The 27,512-nt window shown below is 40.1% G+C and overlaps 1 protein-coding gene across 2 annotated transcripts; it reads left to right on the top strand.

Annotated features, from left to right (window-relative positions):
• On the top strand, nt 1-26,810 carry FAM241A (family with sequence similarity 241 member A). Of its 2 annotated transcripts, none has more exons than XM_074338651.1 (2): nt 1-156; nt 24,738-26,810. In XM_074338651.1, the coding sequence occupies exons 1-2, from the start codon at nt 13-15 to the stop codon at nt 24,981-24,983; spliced, it is 390 nt and encodes a 129-aa protein (XP_074194752.1). In that variant the 5' UTR covers nt 1-12; the 3' UTR covers nt 24,984-26,810. The 2 variants fall into 2 exon arrangements, with proteins under 2 accessions (XP_074194752.1, XP_019572745.2); XM_019717186.2 differs by lacking the exon at nt 1-156 and adding an exon at nt 22,518-24,103.
• Nucleotides 26,811-27,512: the final 702 nt, after the last annotated feature.

Below are 27,512 nucleotides of genomic sequence, written 5' to 3'. Positions count from 1 at the left end.
CGGGGCGGCGACATGTGCTCGGCTAGAGAGCTGCTCGGCGGCGGCGGCGGCGGCGGGGCGCGCGACGGGGACGGGGACGCGCCGGCGGAGCGGGCTGCAGCGGGGTCCGAGCGGGAGCCCGAGACCAGCCCGCGGCCGCAGGAGGAGCGTGAGCAGGTGAGCGCGGAAGGGCGCGGCGGCGGGTGGCAGCCCCGCGGGCGGGCTGCGGGGGCCGGGAGTCGGCCCGCGGCGGTGGCTGCGCGCCTGCCGGGCTCCTGCCGGGTCGCTGCGCCCAGCGGGCCCGCGGGGCTCGGCCGGCCCTTCCCCCGCGCCGGGCAGCGGGTTCTGCCAAGTGCCCGCCGCCGTCACTGGTCTGTCTGCCGCGCGAGCGCTGTGTTTCCATCTCCGAGGCCGCCCCCGAGCTGCGCCCTAGGGGACCGCTGCGCCTCCCGCCGCCTCCTGGCACCTCTGTACGGCGTGTGTCCCTTTTCCTAGGGGGGCACCGTGTCGGAAGGCATGTGGAGGGGCGAGTATTGCGATACATGTCGCGACAGGGACTATCCCAGAGCACGTTCTTCACACGAATGCGAAACAGATCTAAGTTACATTTAAAAGGTGAAAAACGCAAGGTAATCGCTTTCGCTCTGTACCACAGGTGCAGAAGTGGGAGACGCCGGCAGTAATAAGGGAACAGAGAAGTTAGGTCATTTTTGAAACTCCGAATTTTCTCTCACTAAATGGGTGACACTAGGCATTATAACATCAGATATCTTCAAGATTAGGCAAGAAATTCAATAAAAGAAATGTATCGGTGAGGTGAATTTTCAGCAGCAAATACAGTGGTTAGAACATTCCCCAGATTAGCCAAGCGTCAGAATCCCGCCTGGGAGCAGGCGTCTCACGGATGAGTTCCCTTCACTACAGCTTACACTGCTGGGGCAGTCAGCTGACCCCTCTCCCCTCTCATCCTCTTCCATCTGTCCTTCCTGTCATATTCCACAAACTCCAATATCACGAAAGGCATTGATAGCTAAACTATAACTTCTAGTGGTCAACGTTTTATTTAGGAAACAGAATTAACAGTGTGGCACGCAGAACGATGCCTTTGCATTAGGTTTGCTCGCCATGTGAAGTGAAATTCTTCATCCTTATGACAATATAAGACCTAGTGACTGAAGGAAATCATTGATAGATAAGAGGTCTTCCTGATTGCCTTCTTGATGTTTTTTTTCCAGTTAACTGTACCATGACTCAGTAGCTAAAGGGCTTAGTTTCCTCTTACTTTACTTGTTCAACTGGAAAAGTGAAGAAAACAGACAGCACGAACTGACTTGGTGATGGGGTGTGGGGGTTGCGTTTGAGGTTCTCAAGGTATATTTTCAGGTGGCTGTAGGGGAGCATGTAAAATCCTTCACGTGCACCTCTGTGGATTTGGCATCATGGGTAGCTCTGGTCTTATCAAAATTGCTTGTGGTTCAAAGAAACAGGATGAAACAAACAAAAAAAAATGAAACGTATATCCCAGAAAACAGATATCACTTTGCATATCTACTTCATTCATTGCATGTCATGAACATTCGTTTTCCTGTACTCCTACGAAAATATTATCATTTTATTTTTAACACATTTATTTACATATACAATAATTGAAAATTACACCTGAGCTTTGTATTTCTTCCTATATCAGAACTAAAGAACTTCTTATCAAGAGGCCCCAAATAACATTGGTGCAACCCAACCCATTGGTGTAAGAAGCAAGCTTTTTTTTTTTTAAGATGGTAATAAGTCAGTCTACTTTTTTTTTTTTTTTTTTTTAAGATTTTATTGGGGAAGGGGAACAGGACTTTATTGGGGAACAGTGTGTACTTCCAGGCCTTTTCTTCATGTCAAGTTGTCCTTTCAATCTTAGTTGTGGAGGGTGCTATTCAGCTTCAAGTTGTTGTCCTTTCAGTCTTAGTTGTGGAGGGCGCAGCTCAGCTCCAGGTCCAGTTGCAGTTTTCTAGTTGCAGGGGGTGGAGCCCACCATCCCTTGCAGGAGTCCAGGAGTTGAACCAGCAACCTTGTGGTTGAGAGCCCACTGGCCCATGTGGGAATCGAACCGGCAGCCTTCGGAGTTAGGAACATGTTGCTCTAACCGCCTGAGCCACCATGCGGCCCAAGAAGCAAGCTTTTGAGATAAGTCATTTCTTAGTAATATCACAAAGGCTTGTTTTCTAGCTTTTTTTTTAAATTCCTGCAAATGTAATGTAAATTTCTTATGCACTCCCTCCAGTGATGTTAGAGATAACTGCGATAAAAGGGGGAAGTAAATGAGGGAGAAATAAATCACAACTATACAACATATCCTAAGGAGTTGTTTTATTTAATTTTTCTTTAGGGGGATGGTGTGTGTTTATTTTGCTGTTTTAAGGCACATAAACATTTTGTTGTTTTAAGACACATAAAGTCCAAATTACAAATGGGCTGTTTTTGAAAATTGGTTTGTTAACTAGTTATTTAAAACTTAAAGTGAACTTTTCAATAGAAACAATGATATAAACAACAGAACCAAAACTAATCACGTAGCTGGAAGTGAGGCAGAGGCCATGTTCCTGCTTTGCTTTCTGCTTAGCACACTTGCTGGCTTGGCTTGCAGAGCCTCAGACACTGAGAGAGACATGGAGGCCAAGAAAGGAAGAGGCGCCTTTGAGTGCAACAGCTGTGGAAGGCACCTGCCTTGCTCCTCTGGTGGTTTTTGTCAGTCACTACTATTCTGCATTAAGTCCCTCTCTAGTTCCACTCCTTCCCAGAGTTTCGCCATTGCCTGATAATTTGATGAAGTGGTTTCTTCCCCAGGCTCAGGGCTCCTCCACATACTTGCTTTCCTTCACTAATTTTTCTCTCCTCTCCTGTCTGAAAGGCTCACGCCCTCCCTCAACCGGGAAGCCTCTTACATCAGCTTTGACTCTACAGAAACTATCTTTGGCTCGGGGTTGTCATGATACCAGGTCAAAATGTATCTGTATTATGGTATTTATTTCATGTAATACTGAAATACTGGTATTAATACAGTTGTTTTCTTAATAATAGAGATATTGTCAGCAGTAGGTTTTCTCCCTTTGTGGAAGCATCGAATTTTACAGTTTGTCCATAGATGCTACTCCATTGGAGAAAAAACTAAGGTTCCTCTGTGCTTTTGGCAAATCTTTCCAGGCAATGTGATTGACAGAGGAGTCCTGGTTACAGTCAAGTCTCCTAGGAGAGGAGGACTGGAACAATAGAACAAGTCCTCTGGATGAAGGAACGGTGTCAAGTTTGAAGGAGTTGGGCCTCTCAGAGATAAGCAGCAGAGATGGCAAAAGCCCAAGAAACAGAGGGGCATGCCCGCTCTGTCCTACATGTGTGTTGGTGATTGTGTGTGAGACATGCTCCAGTCACGTCTAGCTGGCTTGAGGGGAGACTCTCTGGCCTGCTGCGTAACTGGAAGGCTCAACACCTCCAGTCCTGTTACCTGTCTGTCGTGTGAGTGGCAGCAGTTCTTAGCCTGACTAACCAAAGATGGCCCTGCTTACCTAGAGCATGGAGATGTCCCATTATCCTTACATTGACTTCAGAATCCTTAGCTTTAGCTTTAAGGTCTGTCTTTATTTATAACAGTAATATGTACTTTGGAAAATGTAGAAATATAGAAAGATCTGCACAGAAAAACAGAAGCATTTGGAATCTGACGTCAAGTAATATTTTGTTATAAAATATCAAACATTTGGTATTACTACATTTACATATCTCTATATATGTGTATATATGCATCTATACACAGATATATTTTTTTAACTTGCATTAATGTAATATTTAAATTCGGTATCTTGTTTTCTCTACTTAGCATGTAGTATCATTTGCCCAAGTTATCAAAATTTCTTTGTAAAAATTATTTTTAGGGCTGCCTAATAGTCCATTCCCCCAATATAGCACATTTAAGTTGCTTTAAACTTTCTTGTATAAATAATGCTGTAATGAAAATCTTTGCTTGTCAATACTCAGTTCTACGTTGGAATAGATTCCTAGAAATAGAAAAACTAAGTCAAGGTGTCAGACTCTTTGAAATATCTTGAAACATCTTCAAGAACTGCATTCAAAAAAGGATGTACCAATGTATACTTCCAGCAATGGTATGTAAGAGTGCCGACTGGAAACTATCCATGCCAGCAGTGAACAGTAGATTTCATAAATTCGTCTTTGCCAATTTAGTAGGCAAAAATTTTCTTGTAAGATTTTTTCTGGAGAGGTTTACAAAATCATTCGTATACACATTGAACATTTGTAATTTTTTTAAAAAATTGTGTTCTTTGACCATTTTTTCTGACATTATTAGAAGATTTTTATCCCTATTTCACAGTGATTTTAGATATTTTCTCTGCTTTCTATTTACTTTATAATTTTGTTTATGATGTTTTTGATATTTTTATTAGCCAAAGGAATTTTCTTGGTAATTTCACACACACATCACATATTCTCTCCGTCTCTCTCTCTGTCTCTCTCTCTCTGTCTCTCTCTCTCTCATACACATACACATGCATATAAATATCTATATCTTTTTCCCCCATTTCTTCCGCCTGCCCTCCCCCACACTCTGATTCAAGCCTTTGTTTCTCAGTCTAGTTGTGTAGGTAGGACACAGCTCCCTGGCCCATGCTGGTGTGATGAGCCTTGCGCTCCCCTGGCTGAGGCTGTCAGTCGCCAGTTGTCGGTCGGCCGCTCGCACTGGCCACCGGCTGCTCATGGTGGCATACAGTAGCCTGCGGCAGCCCACGGCAGCCCACGCAGACCTCTGGCTGCTCATGGCAGCCCAGCTCCAGGGAGAGCTGTTGTTCACAATCTTAGCTGTAGAAGGTGCAGCTCACTGGCACATGTGGGAATCAAACCAGTGACCTTGGTGTTAGGAGCTCCGTGCTCCAACCACCTGAGCCGCCGGGCTGGCCCAAAATATCTATATATTTGTTTAGAACATTCCTTCTATTCCTATAATCAGTTAACTAATCACCAATATTTTCTTTTGTGTGTCTTTTTATGGCTTTATTTTTTTTTTACCCTGTATATTTAATCTCTTAAGAATGACTTTATGTATTATGTGAGGTATGGAGCTATTCTCTCCCGCTCTCCCCCACCCCTCCGCCCCAATCGTTGAATAATCCACTTTCTCCCTGGCTTTACATCCTTTGTAGTAGTTATAGATAATAAAGTCTTTATTAAGTTAATACATGGTTGTGAGTATGTGAGATTTTTTTTCCACATTGTGTTTTCTACCTATTGGTTCTTATACACTTAGTTTCTAACTAGCTAGCTTTTTGCCTTTTTTTATTTTAATACTAATAAATACCAGTATCTTTTAGATTTGATTCTTTTGCATCTTCTAGGCATATAATCCTCCAGTCTATATATAACCCTGTTTCCCAGAAAATAAGACCTAGCCAGACCATCAGCTCTAATGCATCTTTTGGACCAAAAACTAATATAAGACTGAGTCTTATATAAAGCCGGGTCTTATATCATATTATATGATATAAGACCCGTTCTTATATTATAGTAAAATAAGACCCGGTCTTATATTATATTAAAATAAGACTGGGTCTTATATTAATTTTTGTTCTAAAAGACGCATTAAGGCTGATGGTCCGGCTAGGTCGTCTTTTCAGGAAAACAGAGTAGGTTGATTTTTGCTTCCTTCCAAATGATAATGCTTCATTTCTATTTCTTGCCTTTTGTAGTGCCTGGAACTTTCAGATCAATCCTGTCTCATAGATATTTAAGTAAATAAGTGGAGGAACCTCTGTAAACATCATTTACTAAATTGTGTCCCGCGAGATCATCTATTTTAAAAAATGGCAATGGAGGAAGACCTTATGCTTCCTCTTTGGGCTGGCATTAGAACTCCGATTAACAGTACAGATTCAAGCTCTGGAATACGTGGGTTTGAATCCTAACTGCAACTTACTAACTATAACTTTAGGCAAGTTACGTAACCTCTCAGGCTTCAGTTTCTTCATCTGTATAAAGGGAATAGAGGTTGTATTGGCTTCATAGGATCGTTGGGAAGAGTGCATGAGTTACTAAAATATGTAAAGTACTTAGAGCAGTAACATGTGCATCTTAGCTTTGGGACCTAATTTCCAACCAGAACCCTAACTGAAAAGAAACCTGAGAAATGTCATTTTTAGGCTTTCCAGACTTTGGTAGTTAGAAAGCCACCCTTGGAGGAAAGTGGAATAGAAAAGGGTTCCTCAGCTTCAGTGCACAGATGAGTTAGTGGTGTCTTGTCAAATGGTCTGGGATCGGGCCTAAGATTTCGTGTCTCCAATAAGCTTCTGGGTGGCGCCGATGCTGTGACCATGCCACACCATTTGAGTGCAAAGGACCACTGGATAAATAAACCATAGTATCTATCAGTCAGGATCTATTACTATATAAGGAAGTTATTTAGCTGTTTCCCTAGAGGGCATATTTCAGCCCTTGGTAAGATGTGAAAAGCCAACAGTTGTTCTTCAGGCCAAGCGATTTGCATGAGGTCCTACAACTAACTAACTAGTACGAGAGAGCAGATCAGAACCCAGGTGTCCTAACTCCAAAGCCATTGTTTTTTCATATTTACAAAGATTGAGTCCATGTGATTGGAGAACAGACTGACAAATCTGCTGCCCTCCCTTAGGTTATGTAGTTCAAAACTAGATACTTGTTTATATCCACTTCCATTCACGTCTTTTAAAAACAATTTACAAGCAAAACTGTAAGAAGTGCTATGAGTTTGGATGAATTTATGCCTAAAAGTAATCTCTTTTTATTCCCAAGGACATCCAGGCACTGGAGTAACTGAAGAGTTTTGCATGTGATAGGCATCTTTTGTTCTTTTTTAACTCATTCTGAGTAGAAGATCTAAATCAGTGGTTCTTGAGTGGGGGGGGGCAGTTTTAGTCACAGAGGGCATTTGGCGAAGTCTGACATTTTGATTGTTAAGACTGGGGAGTGGGGGTGTGCCACTGGCATCTACTAGGGAGAGTCCGGGGATACAGCTAAGCCCCCTGTAATGCACAGAACAGTCCCCTGCCACAAAGCATTGTCTGTCCCAAATAGTTGATAGTGCCAAAGTTGAGAAACCCTGTTCAAAATATAATAGGGTGACAGTGCTTTGAGTTGTCAAGAATAATTACCCTGCTGATAAATATTCCAGTGGACAGGTAAAAATTGTTCATTGAAGCCTACATTCCAAACAGGTAGACAGTCTCTCAACTGATCTTGTGTCTCTTCTTCCTGCAGCTCTTCATATGCGACTTCCTCTATTTGGCTCTCACATTCTCTCACTCTGTTTCTGCCCTTCTCTCCTAGTAACCATCTCCTTTCTCTCTCTTCCTATTGAGTGTCTTCTTCTCCCATTGTCTTTCATTCTTCTCTACCCGTCTCAGCCACTTTCTCATTTTCTACATCTATCTTCTCTTCCCAATTCCTTCTCTTTGCAGAAGCTGAGCATTAAGGAACGCTGAAAAAGGTTTTGGAATATGACAGTTCTAAGTTCCAATCCTGGCTTTACTACTTTCTTAGCCTTGTCATCTTAATTATTTAATCCCTAGTGGACTCAGTTTATTCACTGCAATGGGCATAATGCTACCCACTTTAAGTTCTTATTAGGATTCAGTGACATTTTGTATACAAAATGCCTATCGCATAGTAGGCCCTCAGTGAATATTAGCACCCTGTTTTACCTTCACCTTCCCTCTCATCTTTTTCTCTGGTTTGCTTCTTTTTCCTATTAACTAACCACGACATAGAACTTTCTTTTTAGTACATGTAATTTTCAGATTTCTAGTAAATGAATATTATTTACTCAATAAAGTGTTAAGATTTCCTAAACGTATTTCTCTTAAAAAGCATTAACCCACAGACTGAAGTTACGTTGCTTATTGTGTAGATCCTCAGCTGATGTTTTGTTGTTGTTTTGGGACACTGATCCTTGATTGAAAAAAAGAGTGGCCACCCTCTCTGTACAAATTATTCTCAATTTCCTAGTCAAGAGAAGCGGTGAAGCAAAGTTAAAGGGAAAACCTAACTTTGCCTAAGTAGCAACTCTGTATCTTCTTCATACCTTCTTTAAGCCTTAGCCATACTATCTTCACTTTCTGTCTTCTCTGGAGCTACAGTCTTATCCTGCAGTAGCAGCCACGTGTCCTCAGAAACCTTAAAAGTCGCCACTAGTCATGTTTTGGTTCATTAAGTGAGTTATGTATTCGTGTGTGTGTGCGCACGCGTGTGTGTGTATTTAAGGGAATTGATAAGACAAAAAGTAGTTTTATTTGAGCAGAGAAACTGAATTAAATTTCTAACTAACTTAATTGACAAGATACCTTCTGATCTAATTTTACCCCCATCTTGTGTTTTGCGGTGTTTTTTCTTTTCCCCATTTAACCTCATTGGCAGCTGTGCCTTATCTTGACAGAGAAAGAGGAAATGATTGGCTGTTTGTCATTGGTGTTTCCTTATGGCAACAGCTATGGTTTATCAGAGTTCTAAGAGAAAGCATGGTGCAAATGTTTTGAACTTTATGAAAAATAGAAGATAAAATTAGTAATATTTAACATCTAAACACAGTGTTAAAAGGTTAAATTTCTATTTGTAGTTTTTACTGTATTCTCTTTGACGTAATTTTTTCTAGCATCTGTGTTTGAGGGTTTCTTTTTTATTCCCGCTTTCAATTACTCTGGAAGCACTGATTTTTATTTTTTATCCTCTTGATCAAAATTTTACTTGGACATATGCAGACCATCTACAGAGGCAGGGAATTTAAGTTTGATTTCTCATGACCAGGGAATTTCGTAAGTCTGAATTCAGAATTCCTTATTGCCTCAGTTTCAGAGGTAATAACGTATAACAGAAGGTGTCACTGCCACAAGTCCAGAATTAAGAAAGTCATTTTTAATGGCATAGGTTTGATTGTGGCTAGTTTCAATACGAAAGCTATTCCATCTTGTGGTAGTATACTGTCATGCACATACAAGGTATCCAGTAATGTCACCAAATACTTTTTTTTTTTAAAGAAAGTAGATTTTAGGAAAAGTGGAAACCGTAGAAGTTTTTAACTTCCAGTTTGATTTAAACACAACTTCACTTCATGACATAGTATTATTTGACAGTAATCCATGCACAGCCCTTCTCTTATTTACTTTAATTAATTTATTTTTTCATTATGTAACCATTCTCTTCCACTAAAATAAGCAACTCTTTTAATATGTTTGATAAATATGGCTGAAATTATGTATATCTTTTTGAATACTTGCTGATTTCATCTGTCTCTGTTTGCAACAATGGTTTAAAATATTGCATCTTATTGGTTAAAATGAAAGTGAATACAAATTTTGGTACTTTTCAGCTTATAATAATTTCAAAGACTAATTCAAGAAACAGCTGATATTCTCATTGATTTTTATTGACCTCCTCAAGAATACTTTTTTCCTTTATTTGTTCAATTTTGTTTTCTAATTGGGGAAGGGGAACAGGACTTTATTGTGGAACAGTGTGTACTTCCAGAACTTTTTTTCCCCAGTCAAGTTGTTGTCCTTTCAATCTTAGTTGTGGAGGGTGCCGTTCAGCTTCAAGTTGTTGTGCTTTCAGTCTTAGTTATGGAGGGCGCAGCTCAGCTCCAGGTTCAGTTGCCGTTGCTAGTTGCAGGGGGCACAGCCCACCATCCCTTGTGGAAGTCAAACCGGCAACCTTGTGGTTGAGAGGACGCGCTCCAACCAACTGAGCCATCCTGGAGCTCAGCAGCTCAGCAGCAGCTCAGCTCAAGGGGCCGTGTTCAATCTTAGTTGCTGGGGGCGCTGCCCACCATCCCTTGCGGGACTCGAGGAATCGAACCAGCAACCTTGTGGTTGAGAGCCCACTGGCCCATGTGGGAATCGAACCGGCAGCCTTCGGAGTTAGGAGCACGGAGCTCCAACCGCCTGAGCCACCGGGCCAGCCTTGTTCAATGTTTTTTAAGTAGAGAAAAGTATAAATGGATGGTATGACTTGGTATTTAATTATAAACGACACATAAGTTATAAATATAATAATAAACATACTATAAATTGTAATCTCTAATGCAGTCAGTGAAGCTTTTTCTAGTTAGTAAATTCTTATATTAAGCAAATTAATTATATCCATTTCATAGGAAACGAAACTGCAAGTACATTAAGTATCCATTGAGCAGGAAAACATGTCCAGCCTCACGACAAATACAAGAAATTGAAATTAACCATATTATTGGTGATTTTTCACATGTCAAGTTGTTAAAGATTAAAAATATGAATAGCGTGGGTTTAAGGAAACAGTGTATGAAATAAGAATATACTGAAATAAGAAGCATAAATCCTTCTGGAGGGAAATCTGGTATCAAACCTCATGAGTAGGTACTGTTATTGCCCCTCCTTTAAGGATATAAACACTGCAGCAGAGGGAGTTTAAATAACATACTGTAAGTATCACAGTTAGTAAATTGCAGGCTTGAGATTCAAACCCTTGAAGTCTGAGCTCTTGACAATCCAGCTAGTGTTGTTGGGCCATGAAATCAATTTAGTGGAGTGTGATCAGGATGGGATAGGACACAGTAGAAATAGAATGCATCACACATGGTATGAGGGTCAATTCATGGAACTTGATATGTCTGGGACAAGAAATTATATATATATATATATATATATATATATATATATATATATATATATATACACACACACACATATATATAATGTGATTGGGGAATATCAGGGAACAGTATTTTTTTTTCCAGAATGTCAAGTCATTTTTCAATCTAGTTGTGGAGGGCGAAGTCACTGGTCTATGTGGGACTCGAACTGGCCACCTGGGTGTTATGAGCGCTGCACCCCAACCACTGAGCCCGCCCACCAGCAGCTCAGCTCCAAGCTCAAGACCTTGTCTCTCACTGGCCCATGTGGGAATCGAACCAGCAATCTTGGTGTTATGAGCACTGTGCTCCAACCACTGAGTCACCCCAAGAAATATAATGTTTCTTATTGTGGGTCACAGTCCAGATCACTGCACCCACCCAGCCAGCTCGGTTCTATCTCCCAGCCTCTGCGGGGACCCGCCTTGGCAGAGTTCATATCATCACCTTCACTGTTAGCTCTCCAAGCTCCAGCTCCACCTAATGCACAGAAATAACCACCAACCCACCCCACTTCCTCTCTCCCACTACTCTGTTTTGTTTTTCTCATAGCTCTTGCACTTTGAAATTACCTTATTTATTTGTTTGTTAACATGTTTACTCTTTGCCACTTCCCACTCCCCTCCTCACAGGCTCACACTAACACATCATCTCCATGAGAGCAGATATCACATTATGTGGCACATGCTTCAGACAATTATCCTGGCATCTCTGAGATCATATAGAGTCTGTAAAAACGTCTATCCAAACGATACTGATGGTAAAAACTCAATTGATACTTTTGCTGAAGCAGTGTGGTTTCCCAGGGAAAATATCTTGACGATATTAGTTTTGAAGACAGAAAACTTTGCGCTTTACAGGGACAGTCTCTATTTTCAGAATCTACAGCAAAGAAACTAGTGGTGTGAGCTGTGCATTGAGCTGAAGCGCCCCTTGTAAGGCTTTTGTGAGAACTGAGACAAGGATTGTGTTCCTTGACATGCTGTATTTAAAAACCACCACAGTATCAAGAAAGTGAAAGACTAATGAACAAAAAGGATCGGGATCGTGGGATACTAACGGTGATTAATTTATATAATTGGTCTAAATTTGCAACTTTGTTTTTAGTTTTTCTTGAGGCTGAGCAGAGGAAAAACAATGAGTGAAACCCATAGCTGACATTGTTACAATTCAGATCAGCCGTTTCTATAATGGCAATGTTGAAGGATACTTTTCAAAAAGAGGTGAGACAATAGTGTTCATTAAATATAAAATGCAGACGTGTTAAGGATTTTATCTAACTCCCATTAATGAGGGAACCAGCAAGTGTTATAGGCGATTTAAAGGACAAATCAAAGGAACAAAAATGTATATGGAGAAAAGACTTGTTGAAATGAACTTACAAATGGACATGAAACTAACAGGCTTTTTCCATAGTCAAAGGGAAGGAATACTTGGACCTCCACTGGGACAGAATGTGTTTGCATATCCATAGTTAATAATTATTTTGTATTATTATCGGTTATCTGTAATTTACAGACCTGTAAAATACCTCAAAAGCCATGAAGGCTAAACAATGCTGTTTTCCAAGGAGAGACCCTGTAATTTGTTTTTTGTGGTTTTTTTTTTTTGCTTATTCTTAATTTCCTTATAGTAATCAAAAAAGTTCTACAAGTTGCTAACCAGAGTAGATTAATTGGAGGAGGATCTCTCCCTTTACAATGTCTCGTGCTGCTAGGAAATACTACTCATTCTAATCTCCATGGTAACATTGTATCCACACATTCAGTGTTCACATGCAGGCGTAGGACTTATATGCATGTGAAAAGCAAGGGTTGGTTTCTATTTGAAGTTCTTGTTATTATATAACCAAAGTTAACCTGCTACTAAGATAACTGCTGAAAAACAAATTTTGACGAGAACAAGGTGGCTGCTCCCAGGGTTCCCACTTCTATGTCTACTTTTTATTGAGCACTCAAATCTTAATTGCTCATTCATGTCATCCTTGGGTATTTTCTCCATGTGTTGAGTGGTTATTGGTGTCAGAGACAACTTTGTCTACTCAAGGGTTTCACGGGCGTGTAGAATCACGTTTAATTTAAGCTTTTACATTTAAGGAATTGAAGGATTTCTTCATAGAGAATTAACTAGTTAGCATGACCATCCTTGGATCAATAAAAATACCCTGTGTGAAACACTTAAGAATAAATATACCAGAAAAAAAAATGAAAAAAATACCAAACTTCTTCCTTCATTATTTAATATGTACACATAGTTCATTTAACAGTAATATAATGGAGAGAGTATAATGACTCTGCCATTTCTGGATGACAGTATGTTTCCTTTGGAGTTTAAATGATTACTAGGATCTCATTCTTTGGGAACTCTGTATTGGCTACATTTTAAGACTTCAGTTGCGGTAACCACCTGGCCATACACTAAAGATACTTTCTTCGTTAGTGTCATTGAACATCAGTTGCTTTAGAAACTGAGTATAGTCATTGCGTTACAGTTTTCTGTGCTTATTATTTGTTCCTTATTTGTCTGGCTAGACACCTGGAATACAAAGAAACAAACAGAAACAGGCCGCCCAAATCGCTCCCCTGATTAATCTTGCATTGTAGCAGGGAGAGAGAGACAGTGAGTAAATGAATTCTACATGGGTGGGTTGTAAGTTCTATGGGAAAAAACAAAAGCAGGGAGAGTGGATAGGGGGTGTGGGTCTGGGGTAGGGTTGTTGTTTACATAAGCTGTTGTAGAGGGCTCACTGAGGCGCTGTCTGAGCTGAGACCTACAGGAAGTGACAAGGACTGTCTAGGGTGTGCCCCTCCTTGGTTTTGAGTCCTGAGGAGGGGACAGCCACATTTGAGGCTCGTTCTTAGTGACTGTGGTAACCTATCTTTCCCCAGTCTCGAGTCTCAATTTTTTCTCACCCTTCCCCCCTTCCAGTTCTCTTTTTTTTTCCAGTGGTCCCTCCCTACTGTAAGCAAATTCAAATCCTTTGTGGAAAGATGAGTGGAAGATGTAAATTAATTACAGACTTACTTCAGTTAGGAACTTTTAGCTTTAAAAAAGTGTGATGACATGATGTTTCTATCTTAAAGAGTACCATATAATCACAATGAATTTGTTAAACTGTTCTGCTTTCTTTTAATGCCTGTTTCAGTTTCTTTGCACTAAGGAAGGGATTTAGAGGTTTACAGTCAGAAAACTCCTGCATTCAGATTCTGCCTGGTAGTCTAATTCTGGGAAGTCACTTGACCTCTAGAGTCTAATAACACCCACCTTGTGGCACTTTTCAGAGGAGCAAATGCTTGGAATGTGTCTGCTTAGTGGGGTTATTGAACAAATAGCTAAGAAGCAAATAAAAATGGGGAGATGCCATTTAAAAATGAGAAAATCAAATTAAAATTGCAGGGATTTTTTTTTTGTTTCTCAACAGAATAAAAATATTTCACTAATAATTTTCTCTTGGATAGGATGTGATTTAAAAAGTGAGAGTCTTCAGCATAGAAACCATATAAGCATTAATGAAATCATTAGAAAACATGGCATCTTTATCGGGAAAGACTATACAGTAAGAGGAGACGCCTACAGATGCATCCCTGAGCAGTTCCAACACAAATTCAGAGGGCCATGAGCCAGCAGGTGTGGACCACAGAGGACAGAGGACGTGAATACACCACGATGCCTTGCAGGCTCCTTGGGTGCCCTCCTGGGTTGTGCCATTCTCTGGGGCGGGGACCTAGAGGAAGACTGACTTAGGGCAGATGACTACGACCTTGGTACAGGCCATGTGAGTTTCAGGTTCCTGTGAGACACCTATATGGGAATTTTGAGTCTGCAGCATAGAAATCTGAAGAGTTGCCAGAGCTGAGAAGTGATGCTCAGACAGATAAGAAGAAAGCGGCATTTTTTGTAAAGATACAGGTCATTTGAATTAGTAAGGGAGAGTGCAGCCCTGTCTTAATATGGTGATTTGAGAACATATATTTCCTTGTATGTTAACGTCAGGGAGTGTGGATCATTTACTTTGTGTACCCACAGCACTTAGCTTGCTCGTGATAGGTATGCAATTATTGTTTATTGATTTGAGCTACATTAACTGAAGGGTTTCTTTTACAAGCCAGACTGTTCTGTAATTCGAGGGTACTGATCAAACAGTACTGGTGCTCTGGGAGGACGTGACACACACCAAGAACTAGAGTGTGGTTTCCTGGAAGTAAGCAACAAACTAGTCAGATCTGTGCAGGCTTGCCACGCGCTGGGTAGAACGCATCCTGCATGAAATGCAAAATATGCTGAGAAGGGCAGATCCTAACTTTATTTTTATTGGTGTTTTTTTTTTTTTTACTGGGGAAAATTGGGGAATAGTGTGTTTCTCCATGGCCCATGAGCTCCAAGTCATTGTCCTTCAATCCAGCTGTGGAGCTCCAAGTCCAGTTGCTGTTTTCAATCTTTAGTTGCAGGGGGCGCCATCCCATGCGGGAATTGAATCGGCAACCTCGTTGAGAGCTCTGGCTCTAACCAACTGAGCCATCCAGCCTCCCTCTGTCAGCTCAGTGGCAGCTCGGCAGCTCGTTGTCTTCAATCTAGTTGTGGAGGGTGCAGCCCACTGGCCCATGTGGGAATCAAACCAGCAACCCTACTGTTCAGGGCTCGCCCTCTAACAAACTGAGCTAACTGGCTGCCCCAACGGATCCTAACTTTAGACTGTAACTCCACACTTTTTTACAGTAGGCAGAAAACTTGTAGTCATTTTCACTATTTCACCATTCACCTAATATTAAAACAGCTAATGTGCTGTATTATAAAATAAGGTAGCTTTATGTACATATACTGTTTTCAAAGAATTTCTTCCAGAAGAAATGTCATAAACCCATATACACTTGTCTTTATCTGCAAAACTGAATTCCTGCAGATTCTTTAGTGTCATAACTAATGAAAACCAATTACTTTTTTAGTCAAAATGGTAGATTGATAACTTATTAGGCATTTCATTTACTAAGAATTGCACCACAGTGGTTATTTCAGAACTGCAAAGAAAAACATGAGCCAAGTCACTGGATTTGAGCAAAAGAGCAGTGTATACAACAAGAAGCTGTGATTGTATAGAACACAATTAAAAAACTCCCAAGTGTTGTCACATGAGTGGTATTTGCATAGCTTTTTGAAAAATTGTCAGACTCATAGGTACTGTTACCTTTTCCAAGACCAAATCCCATTACAGATCTTAGTAAGAAATTAATGATAAAAAGTTAATTTTAAAGGCAACTTAGGGGGCTGCCGGATGGCTCAGTTGGTTAGAGCGCCAGCTCTCAACAACAAGGTTGCCGGTTCAGTTTCCATGATGGGATGGTGGGCTGTGCCCCCTACAACTAAAGATTGGAAACGGCAACTGGACTTGGAGCTGAGCTGCACCCTCCACAACTAGATTGAAGACAATGACTTGGAGCTGACGGACCCTGGAGAAACACACTGCTCCCCAACATTCTCCAATAAGAAACAAAATTAAATAAATTTTTAAAAAGTCTTTATTTTGAGAGGTTGAGTGGGGTGGCATCTAACATCACTCTGGACTGACTCCCAACTTTTCTTTATCATTGTTCTTCCCCTTTCCTGTTTGTCTCTCCTTAATTATCATATTCAGTCCAAATGCTGTTACATATAAAGGGAGCCTGTCTATGATCATCGGAGCCCATTCTACTGTGTTAGAAGTTCCTTGTTCTTACTACTAAGGCAAGAAATTGCAGGGGGGGGGGGGAAAGTAGTTATTTTCTGTCCAAGTAGGATACATTTTTCTCTCTTAACTGGATATAATTATAAAAATGAAACACAAAAAGTCTGCCTCTGAAGTGTTCCATGTGTTTTTTTCTTTAAGCCTATTTATGTTGCTTTTCTTTACTTCTGGAGAAAGGTGGTAGATTAAGAATTAAAGGTTGGAACTAAAAAAAAAAAAAAAGAGAGAGAATTAAAGGTTGGGGTCGGCTGGTTGTCTCAATGGTTGGAGCGCAGTGCTCATAACACCCAGGTCACCGGTTCTATTCTCACAGGGACCATTGAGCTGCGCCCTCCACAGCTCGATTGAAAACGATGACTTAACTTGGAGCTGGTGGGTCCTGGAAAAACACAATGTTCCCCAATAAACATTAAAAAAAGATGAGAATTAAAGATTGGTTTGGTTTTTATATTTTTAAAAAGAAACATTTTAAATCATGGTCAGATTATATCACAGTTGAGATCAGGTGCTGTACTGTACAGTGAGGCAAAGGTAAACACCACAAAACTATTTTTAAATGATTTATTATTTCTGATGACTATAAATGAATCAAGACAAGCGTACCTGAATTGCTATTAAAAACTTTTTGATATATTAAAACAAATAGTACGTGAATGATTACAAGGTTGATTTTAGATTTTTAAGGAAGTGTATAGTGTAGGGCTTCAGAACGTGAGCGTTACAGCAGAATGACTGAACGTGTGTCTTCATTCCACCACTTACTAGGTGGTTGCGACTCAATTATGTAATCTCTCTTTCTCAGTTTCCTTTATGTTTTGCATAACAAAGTACTTAAAACACTGTCCAGCACATAATAAATAATTGATCAGTATTAGGGCTTTTTAAATTAATAAATGTTTCCTTTGGCTTGAGAAATAGAGTTCTTTGTCTCTGACCCAGGAGTCTTGTGTCTTCTGCCAGCACCCATGAAACTGTGACAGGCTAACTTGTTAACTTGCAGGGAGGATACTATGTCAGTCCCTTCACTGTTCTTGCCAAAGATGAAGAAATAGAAACAAGCAGGGTGAATTGTTTCAAGCAGTTTAATTATGAAGAAGAAAAGACACAGCAGAACTGGGGAGAAGATCTAAGCATTTATAAACATTAATGAGAAGGAGCCAATTGAGAGGGAAAGATTAAATGTACGTGAGACAGAGTGAACACGGAAAAGGGATGATGCAAGGAGGAAAAGGATGTGATCCTAAGCATACGTAAAAGAAATGGCACAGAGGAGCACTTCCTCATTTCTTTATTTGTAACAAAGGAGAATGCAGGGCAGATGGGCATGAGAAGCTCATTGATTCACTTAGCCAAGTTAAGGAAGCTCTTTCCCTGAGACTTAGGTAGGTGCCGAGCTGGAGGAGACAGAGACAGAGCAGTGGGAGGAAGACTCAGGGGGTGTTCATTTGCTCTTTCATGTAAAGCTCCATTCACAGACTACTGTGTGCTATCCAAAAATGATTTCCCTTTTGGTTATATGCATCTGGAGGTGTATACTTAATAACTTTGCCTTCCTACTTACGATTTCCATGGGTTTGCTTTGGTGTAGCTGGCTCTGCTTGATAGCTAGGGAAGGCCAACCAAAAGTGGCCAGGAAAAATCAGCTTCTCAGTTTTTACTGTGTCTTCTTTTGGGTTGTCCGAATATTAACCATCGAGCTGTGTATTCTTATGTAGTTTCAAAAAACTTCTAGAAAGTTGTATCTACAAATTTCTACTTGGATAACACCCATTAATTGCTTGTTTAAATTTTATTAATACATTCTTCACATAAATTATTGCTAATGACAATAAAAACGAATTAATGAGGAAGTTATTGAGCACTATAGTTAAGAACACAGGCTTTGAAATTAAGTTACAATACGTATTTTAATAAATGAAGGTTAACTGTCATGACAAATGTAAAGTGTTTAACACAATATCTAGCATATAGTCAACGTTCAATTAATGATAGCTATTATCATTTTTTATCATCATCTATAGTCAGAACTCTTGGTTCCAAGTGACAAAAAATCAACTCCTACTAGAGTTTGCAAAAGAGGAATTTATTGGCTCATGTTATTAAAAAGACCAGTGGTTGATGCAGTAGCTGATTTCAAGTACTCAAACTGCGTCACTTCTTGGCTTTCCTTTATATTGGCTTCCTTCGTAGCAAGCTCTCCCCTTGTGGGGATGGGATGCTCTGCATCTTCCCAGCTAACCGACAGCAGTGGGGGAAAGTGTCTTCTACAATAGTTGCAGCAAAAGTCTTAGGTAGAGCTTTCATTGGCCTTTCTTGAATTACATGCTCATTCCTTAAGTAATCAAGTGTCCAAGGAAATGAAATGCTCTGATTGGCCAGGCCTAGAACTGGGGAATGGGGACATCCGCAACCAAAACACATTAAAGAAGAGTGGGTGGGGGTGGTTTCACCAAAGTTAAATCAAGCTGCTACTAGCAGATGGCGGAATGAACACCAGACAGGGAAACGCAGCAGACTCCTGGTGCTGCACATGTAATGCCGTGCAGTAGCATGATAGGTAATACCACACACGGGAAAACAGCTGAAAATGCATCTTACATTGTCACTCACTTGGGGGAAGCCTGTTTATAGGATGTAGCTTGTGCTCTTCCTAAAGTGAAGACACAGAAGTTCCGCCATACTACTGTGCACAACTTTAATGAGGTAGGGTGTTCCGTAGAAAAACATCCCACCTCAATTTCTATATACCATGTATCCCTGAAAATAAGACCTAGGTGGACCATCAGCTCTAATGCGTCTTTGGGAGCAAAACTTAATATAAGACCCGGTATTCATATATATGGTGATGGAAGGAGAACTGACTCTGGGTGGTAAACAAACAATGGGATTTATAGATGATGTAATACAGAATTATACACCTGAAATCTATGTAATTTTACTAACAATTGTCACCCCATTAAACTTTAATTTAAAAAAAAGACCTGGTATTATATTATATAAGACCGGGTGTTATGTTATGTTATGTTATGTTATGTTATGTTATGTTATGTTATGTTATGTTATGTTATGTTATATTATATTACATAAGACCCAGTCTTAGATTATAGTAAAATAAGACTGGATCTTATATGAATTTTTGCTCCAAAAGATGCATTAGAGCTGATGGTCCACCTAGGTCTTATTTTCAGGGAAACATGGTAATTAAATTGTCATAACACTGGAAGAAAAAAACAACTATCACAAGAAAGATGCTCACTAAGGTATTACATAACATAGGCAGTATGATACAATAAAAAGAAAAAGAAGTAGAAATCACAAGACATAAATTCTACCAAAAATATAGTAATAGTTACCATATATTGAGTGAATATTGTGTGTTCTAAAAGCTTTTTATCAATTCCCTCATTATATTATCATAACTCTAGGTATTATTATGCCCCTTATGAGGAAACTAAGGGTCACTGGTCAGATAATTTGCCTTGTAGACATGATAGCAAGGTTGGAATCTACCCTGTTTGCTTCCAAAGCCTGTGTTTTATAACAGGCTCTGTGGCTTAACCTCATTCCTTGTTTCCAAAAAAAAGAGACTTTGACTTAGTTATCTTTAAGGATCTTTCTCTCTCAAACATCCTGTGATCACCTTTAATTTCTCATTATTAATTTTCTGTACTTTCAAAGAAGGATTTTGAATCAATTATAACACCCCTTCATTTTTATGTATGTCTTTACTCATGGACCAAAGAAAATCACTATTTTGGTGAGATTATTTTTCAAAACGCATGTCATAGTATTATTGTAGGATCATGAAGGAAAGTGCATTTGACAGATGTTCCTCCACTGGGACCTCACATACAAATAAGAAAACGTGGCAAAAAAACAGTGATTAAAGTTAGAATGGGAAATCACCGTCGGCATTTCTGTACTTTGTGTGAAGCGGTTTTTGTTTGTTTTGGTTTTGCCTTATGTTGCTATTGTAGAATATTTCTGTTGTTCATTTAACAAATATTTATTATGAACCTGGCACATTGCAATATACTAAGTACTAATGTTAAAATTTGTAAGATGTGGTTCTTGCCTTTAATAGCGTGGCCCTTCCTATCAAAGCTAGAGACAGGAAATGAATAAAGAATTAATTTTATAATAAAGTATTATGTGAGGGAGAACACACAGAGATGCTCACATCTTAATCCCAGAACCTGTGAATATGACACCTGACCTGGCAAAAGGGATTTTGCAGATGTGATTATATTTAGGGACCTTGAGATGGGGAGACGATCCTGGAGTGTCCAGGTGGGTGAGACCTAATCACATGGGTCCTCAGAAGCAGAGAACCTTTCTCTGCTGTGGTCAAAGGGACAAGTTACCTGCAGAGGAAGGGTCCGAGGATGCCCTGTCTCTGGCTGTGAAGATGGAGGAAGGGGCCAGGAGCCAAGGAATGTGGGCGCCTCTCGTAGCTGGAAAACGTAGGGAAACAGATTGTCCCCCAGGGCCTCCAGCTGGAGAGAGATGCTGTCCTGCTGACATGACCTACAAAACCACAAGATGATAAATTTGTGTGGTTTTAAGCCACTGAGTGTGTAGTGATTTCTTATGACAGCAATAGAAAACTAATACAAGCACGATAAGTTCTCTTTCCTTACAGACTAGACGTGGAGAAATAGAAGAAGAGGATCACTGTGAAAGTTGTATCAGAAGAGCTAGGAAGACGTTTTCCCAGAAGACCCACAAAAGTCATTGTTCCTAAGTCGATCACAGGCCCCTTCCCAAGCCAGTTTCTGGTCCAGGGCAGGGGACAGCTCTGAGACCTGTCGTCTCTGGTGCTGTGGGTGTGGTGTGTCTCGCCAGAGGACAGTGGTCTGGATTAAGGTTCTCAGAGGAAGGAGGGAATGGACATCTGCAACCAAATATCCACAACATAATATTCACAACAGAAATACTGCTGATCCCATAAAAATCCATACAATGTTTTGAGATTACTGTAAATAAATAATCCTTTGGAGAATAAAACCCATCTTTTGTTTGGCAAGAAGTGAGCAAGGTAGAAAAGCTATCAAAATATTGGTCTAATGCTTGCCAAACACATCATACATTGTCTCCATTTATTTGACAAATCTTTATTAAACTCTATGTGCAGCTAGCTATTCCCAAGACAGCCCCTGCTGTGTGCCGACATCTGAGGACATCAGAGGCCAGCCAGAAGATATCAGCTCACGCCCATAGCTCAGTGCAGTGAGAGACGTTCATCAACGTTCATATTTGCCCTGAATGAGCATTGTATGGTGCTAGGAGACTGGATTGAGGCTTTATTAACAGCAGTTGCTAAAAAGCAAAGCAGGGAGGAAAGAGTGCACAGGGCAGACTAAACAGCAGGTGCAGACGTGTGGCAGGCAGAAGCTACAGACCTCTGTGGTTGAAACTGAGAAAGACAGAGGGAGGCTGATGGCAGGATGAGGCCAGAGACCCAGATACAAGCCAGACGAAGCACGTGAAAGATTTTGGCCTTGATCCTAAAAGCATGGTAGAGATAGGGTGATTGGGTTTTCCCTTTGAAAGGATCCCTGGTGGCAGTGCGGTAAATAGCTTGTGGGAAGCTAAGGAATGTGTGCACTAGTGGTTAGGAATCTACCGGAATAGTCACGGCAAGAGATGTCAGTAGACTGCCCTAGGGTTGCAGTGGTAGAGGGAATAATCGTGTCTACACATTAAGGAAATATTAGAAGGTGAAGTGAAGAGGATGGGTGGTGAGCTTGTTGCGGAAAAGCAGTGAGGACCGAAAAACTCAAGCGACACCAGAGGTCAGGGAGCACACAGCTTTATTACACTAGCGGGACCACTGGGATTGTTCCCAAAGAACTGAGCACTGACTGGGGTCAGGCGCTTTGTTTTATATGTTTAGGCCTCCGGGTTGGGGGGGGGAAAATCTGTCTGGGGTGCCAGAGAGATCCGTCCCTAGCAGCTGTGATCCCTCAACTTTGTTTTGACAGGGAGGCCTCTGACTATGGTGCCTGCGGGAGTCATCTCTGATAAGGTATGGGAGGAGAAGGGGGACAGAGCTCTTAGGGGGAGCTTGCCGGAGATAGCTCCAATAAGGGGGAGATTGAGCTCTTAGGGGGGCCTGCAGGAAAAACCATCCCAACAAGCTGGGTGGGAGGTGGGGAATTGCTGGTGCCTTGGTCTCTGGCCTTCAGATCTGCCACGCTGGTGGTGGTGCCATGGTGGTGCCGTTGTGGAGCCAGGGAGTTTTGGAAGAGTACCACTTCCTCACAGATCATCCAGGCACTTTACATTTTATTTTGAATGAGAACTCCTAAAATTACTTAATTGGATGCAATTTTGATATCGGCAGGAGACAGACTAGAAAAAGCAAAATGCAGTTACTTGTGGTGGTTTTGTAGCATTACGTTTTTCATTCTGTCGAACCACATCCACAACTCAAGTCATAATACATTTCTTTAATTTCCTAATTTTGATATAATGCAGTAACTTGTCAATTCTGTAAACTAAAATAACCTCACCAAAAAGCAGTAGTTGATGGGAGACTTTGAACTCATACGTGATGCCCATGCAGGTCTTTATCTCACTGCTGTGCTTACAATGGGGTGCTGGTGCCAGGTCCTACCAGACCTCAAGCCAACTGTTAAATTCTCAGCAACCTTACAAGGTTCTTGTAAGGAGCTTGAAATTGGCCACAGCGGGAGGACTATCACCACAGACACTGGGAAACACTACACAGTGGGGTAAGGATACGGATCAGGGCCCCACCTTCACCCCACTCCCACAAAGCCTGTTGTTGGCACATTCACCAGCACCCACTGTTTGCACCTTGGTGTTTGGGGATGTCCTAGAAATAGCCAGCACTGCGGTGAGAGTAAGCTATGAGAATGCTGCCTGTTTTCTTTTTCATATTTTCTTACGTGTCTTTAGGATTGTGAACCCCCATCCAGTTCATTGCTGGATGTCTTTGATGTTTCCACAAACCTCATTTGTGAAAATATGCCACTTTTAGGCATTATTCTAGTGATCTTACTTTTTTCCTCTCATTTGGCTTCCCCAGATTAAGAAATACTGCAGTAAGGTGGGAAATTTTCAGTAATTATTGAATCTGGTTGAGAGTTATATATGGGTTCTGTTTTCTCTAATTTTGTGTGTGCTTGAAATAGTTCATATGTAAAAAAAGAAGCAGCAGGCTGCAGCAGCTACAGCTTGCACAGAACAGTCCTTGCTGGGTCTTCCACTTCCAGTCTCAGTATCCCGGCCCTTCCCAGGATGAGGTGTGAGCCATTGCCGCTTCCCCACCTGACCCCGAGCAGTTAACTAACTTCCTCTTTTGACTAAGCGTTGCAATACCTACTTCTTCCCCTGAAAAGCCCACAGGCAGTTTGTAGAAGAATTTTAAAATACATCTTCAGAGAGAACCATACAAATTAGGGTACTTTCTTTGTACTAAAACCACAAAAATACTGGAAAAAATTCTTGAAAAGCTTTGATAATGACAGAAAACCCCAAAGTATAATGAGCACATAGATTTTAAAAAAAAGAGTACAGATTAGATTCGAAAGAGTAAAAAAGAAAGTAAAACTTTAGTAAGAAATCAAGAAGAGAGTCCAGAAATGATACCAAGAATGCTAGATCCTGGAGAGGAGACAAGGTGCAGCACCGGAAGATTTACCAACTCAATCACAGACCCTTCCAGGTCTCTCCAAAAGAAAACGCTTCACAGAGTAAGATTTTTTGCTGTACTTTTTTAATGTAGTATGTTATCATGGAACACAAAAGCATGGGAAGCTGAGAAAGATAAAATTGAGCCAATCACAGCACATCAGCGAAGGAAAAAATAACTTAGAAATTAAAATATGAAAATGAGGAAATAAGGCCGGCCCTGTGGCCAGGGTGTTTGGAGCGTCACCCACGCTTCTCCTGTTGTTGAGATCGCGTGTTCGATTCCCACATGGGCCAGTGAGCTGCGCCCTCTACAGCTAAGATTGTGAACAACAGCTCTCCCTGGAGCTGGGCTGCCGTGAGCAGCCGGAGGTTGGCGTGAGCTGCTGCAGGCTACCGTGTGCTGCCATCGTGAGCCTCCGGCGGCCTGTGAGAGCTGCCCTGAGCTGCTTGCTGTGAGCCGCTGACCAGTGACCGGCGACTGACCAATTACCTCAGCCGGGGTAGCACAAGGCTCATAACACCAGCATGGGCCAGGGAGCTGTGTCCTACACAACTAGACTGAGAAACAACAGCTTGAACTGGAGTGGGGGGGGGGGAGGTGGAAAAAGGGGGCAAAAAAAGAACTATGAGACAATCATTATTTTTAGAGACCTTCACCGATTTCTCATTTTATGTTTGCTTCTTTGATTTAAGGATGTTGAAGAATCACAAAACCACACTGCTGAGCCTCTGGGAGACGACTACAAAAAGATGGGAACACTTTTTGGTGAAGTGAACAGAAGCCTCATCGACATGGGCTTTACAAGGATGTATTTTGGAGAACGAATTGTGGAACCAGTGGTGGTCGTTTTCTTTTGGGTTATGCTGTGGTTCCTTGGCCTGCAAGCCCTTGGACTTGTAGCTGTTCTTTGCCTTGTCATTATTTATGTGCAACAGTGAAATGTGGCCAAATGAGCTGTTGTTTGACGTTTGATAGCCATACATGTAATCAGTGAAGTTACATATTTCACTACACGAAAGTTGAAAAGTTTGCCTTGTTTCAAATTGTGTGCTATTTTGTAGTTAAATTTGTAAGTGGATGTTGTTTAAAATTACACTCAACTCTTGATTATAGTAGGGTTGAATATACATTTTGTAGCTTATTCAAAACTCTTGTTAATTTATACTGTGATCTGTGCCCACTTTTAAACACCCCTATTCCCATGCCAAATCTTAAGTTACACCACCAAAAAGTAAGCAAAGAAGATAGCAGGATATAGAATTCAAATCAGGCAATATAGGTCTTGTAAAGAGGTCCAATAAAACATTTTAGAAGAAAATGGATGAAACAGGGAGCTAAAAGGAAGTTTTAACTGGAGAATTGCTCCCTGCCCTCAACAAATTATTTGGGAAATAGTTTGGATTTCTATCACCCCTAACCAATGTAAATGAGAATTACTATACACTACGGAAATATTAGGATGAAAATCAGTACAGCTAGTACATCTTCGAGAGATCAAAAGGAATATATTTATTATTGATGGGGAAACTTCACAAATGAAATGTAACTTTTCAATGATATAACACTTGGGCCTGGAATCACTTCAATGTATCATTTGAGTTTTAGGCAATTTTGGTGCTAATTACTTTTTGTGAATTTTTAAAGTCTCATAAGCCAGGTCCATAGTTGGCTGAACCCCATGGCAGTGCTATATTTTTTGGTATCTAACAAGTTGCATATTTTTTCCTAGAGAGACATTTTCAGAATATATTTTTTCCAGAAATTTATATTTTATAGTTCTTTTATAGCAATTATTATAAGATTTAAAAAATCTATTTCTTATCTTGGCATAATTTTTCACCCCAAAATTAATTTGTATTATAGCTGAAATACTTTAATATTATTTTAAGGATAAAAGTGAGCTCATTTTCTTTGATATCTGACTGGAAAGTACAGTATTGATGTAGAAAAGCAACTGCTTAAATTTGGACCCTAGCAGACTATTGTGATAACATTCCTGTGAGGCCAAAGCCAAGTCTATAATGGACATTTTATTAGTGTATCTTAATGCAGCACTTTGGAGTTTTATACGGAAATAAGCACATCTTTAAGTATACTTTGAAAATGGAAAGTGGACTACTGACATTTTGAATATTGTTAGTGAAACTAAAATCTTCACATTTTTCTCTTAGCAACTTTCTTTATAGACAAAGGGGAGGTAGTTAAGATAATTATCTAAAAATTCAGGTTAAATCAGAGGCAAATGGGGCATTTTCATCTTTGGCAGGGCAATAACTAAAGCAAGTAAAAAATGTTTACTATTCCACTTTGTCAAGGTTTTACTCAATCCTGTTTTAAAATTTTATTCTATAAGTTCTCAGTGTCTTCCATTCGGCAGGAGAAAATTGATTTTTTTTAAATGTTCAACTTAGATTTCTAAAATCAGTTAAACCTGAACAAAATGCCAGAGGGCACTAAAAAGTATTGTGCATTTGTTTAAATGCAGACCTTTTACAGTTTTACTTAAAAAAAAGGCTACTAGATCATTGTGTTACATTGGGTTTGCAGTATGTTTATAGTAACCTTTATGAACTCAGCATAAGTGCAAGTTCTTTGAAAAGCTATCTTCATTTGTGCACAGTAGAATTGTGAGTTTTTTTAATACAAGTCCTGAAATTTTGTATATCTGTATTAAATATGTAAATGTACATTCCTGTCTAATGCTACTGGGAATTTTAATTTTCCTTTAGAATGTAAAACAAAATATATAGTGTGCATAATAACAATTCTGGTTCCACCAGTGCCTAATGTTAAAAATATTTTAAAAGTAAGTTTTAATTTATATATATATATATATATATATATATATATATATATATACATACATACACACACACACACATATATATGTAGCTAATAGGGTAGATATTAAGTTACAGAAATGCGATATTTGCTGTTTCTTTATATATTATTGGTTAGAGCAGTATACCATCACATTGTGTGCTTTGATAGGAAAAATAACTTTGCTTATTTGATGGAAATATTTTCTTTCATGAAATATATTAGAATGCAGATTATACTGATATCCTGAAATGAAAAGAAACTGGTAATTTTTTGGGTTTATATTATAAGGAATTACATTGAAAATGATTCTCAATCATTTCAATCATAGATACAAGCCAACTTTAGAAACTTATTGCTTATGAATAAAAACGTAAAAGTTACAACACTGTTATTAGACTTAATGTATACATCACTCATACCTCCAGCCCTAATTGAAAGGAAAAAGGTCATGCAAAATGAATAAACTGACTAGATGAATAAATCAATTTTCCTTACAGTGAAACCAGCATTTTGTAGAATGCAGTCCTCTCAGATCTTAAGCTGTCACATCCGCAGGGTTTCCCGTGCCTGGCCGCCAGCCAGCATTCTCAGTCCGCTGTGCGCATGCGCAGGCTGTCCCTCCTGTGCCTCCAGCGACGTCAGTT

This window comes from Rhinolophus sinicus, linkage group LG07, assembly GCF_036562045.2.
Source record: "Rhinolophus sinicus isolate RSC01 linkage group LG07, ASM3656204v1, whole genome shotgun sequence".
NCBI classification, from domain to species: Eukaryota; Metazoa; Chordata; class Mammalia; order Chiroptera; family Rhinolophidae; genus Rhinolophus; species Rhinolophus sinicus.
This window is presented reverse-complemented; position numbering and strand designations above follow the sequence as displayed.

Excerpts from the sequence above, each read along its gene's own strand:
- FAM241A (XM_074338651.1), top strand. The coding sequence starts at position 13 with ATGTGCTCGGCTAGAGAGCTGCTCGGCGGCGGCGGCGGCGGCGGGGCG. Across the intron at positions 157-24,737 it reads CGCAGGAGGAGCGTGAGCAG|GATGTTGAAGAATCACAAAA; the intron begins GTGAGCGCGGAA and ends CTTTGATTTAAG.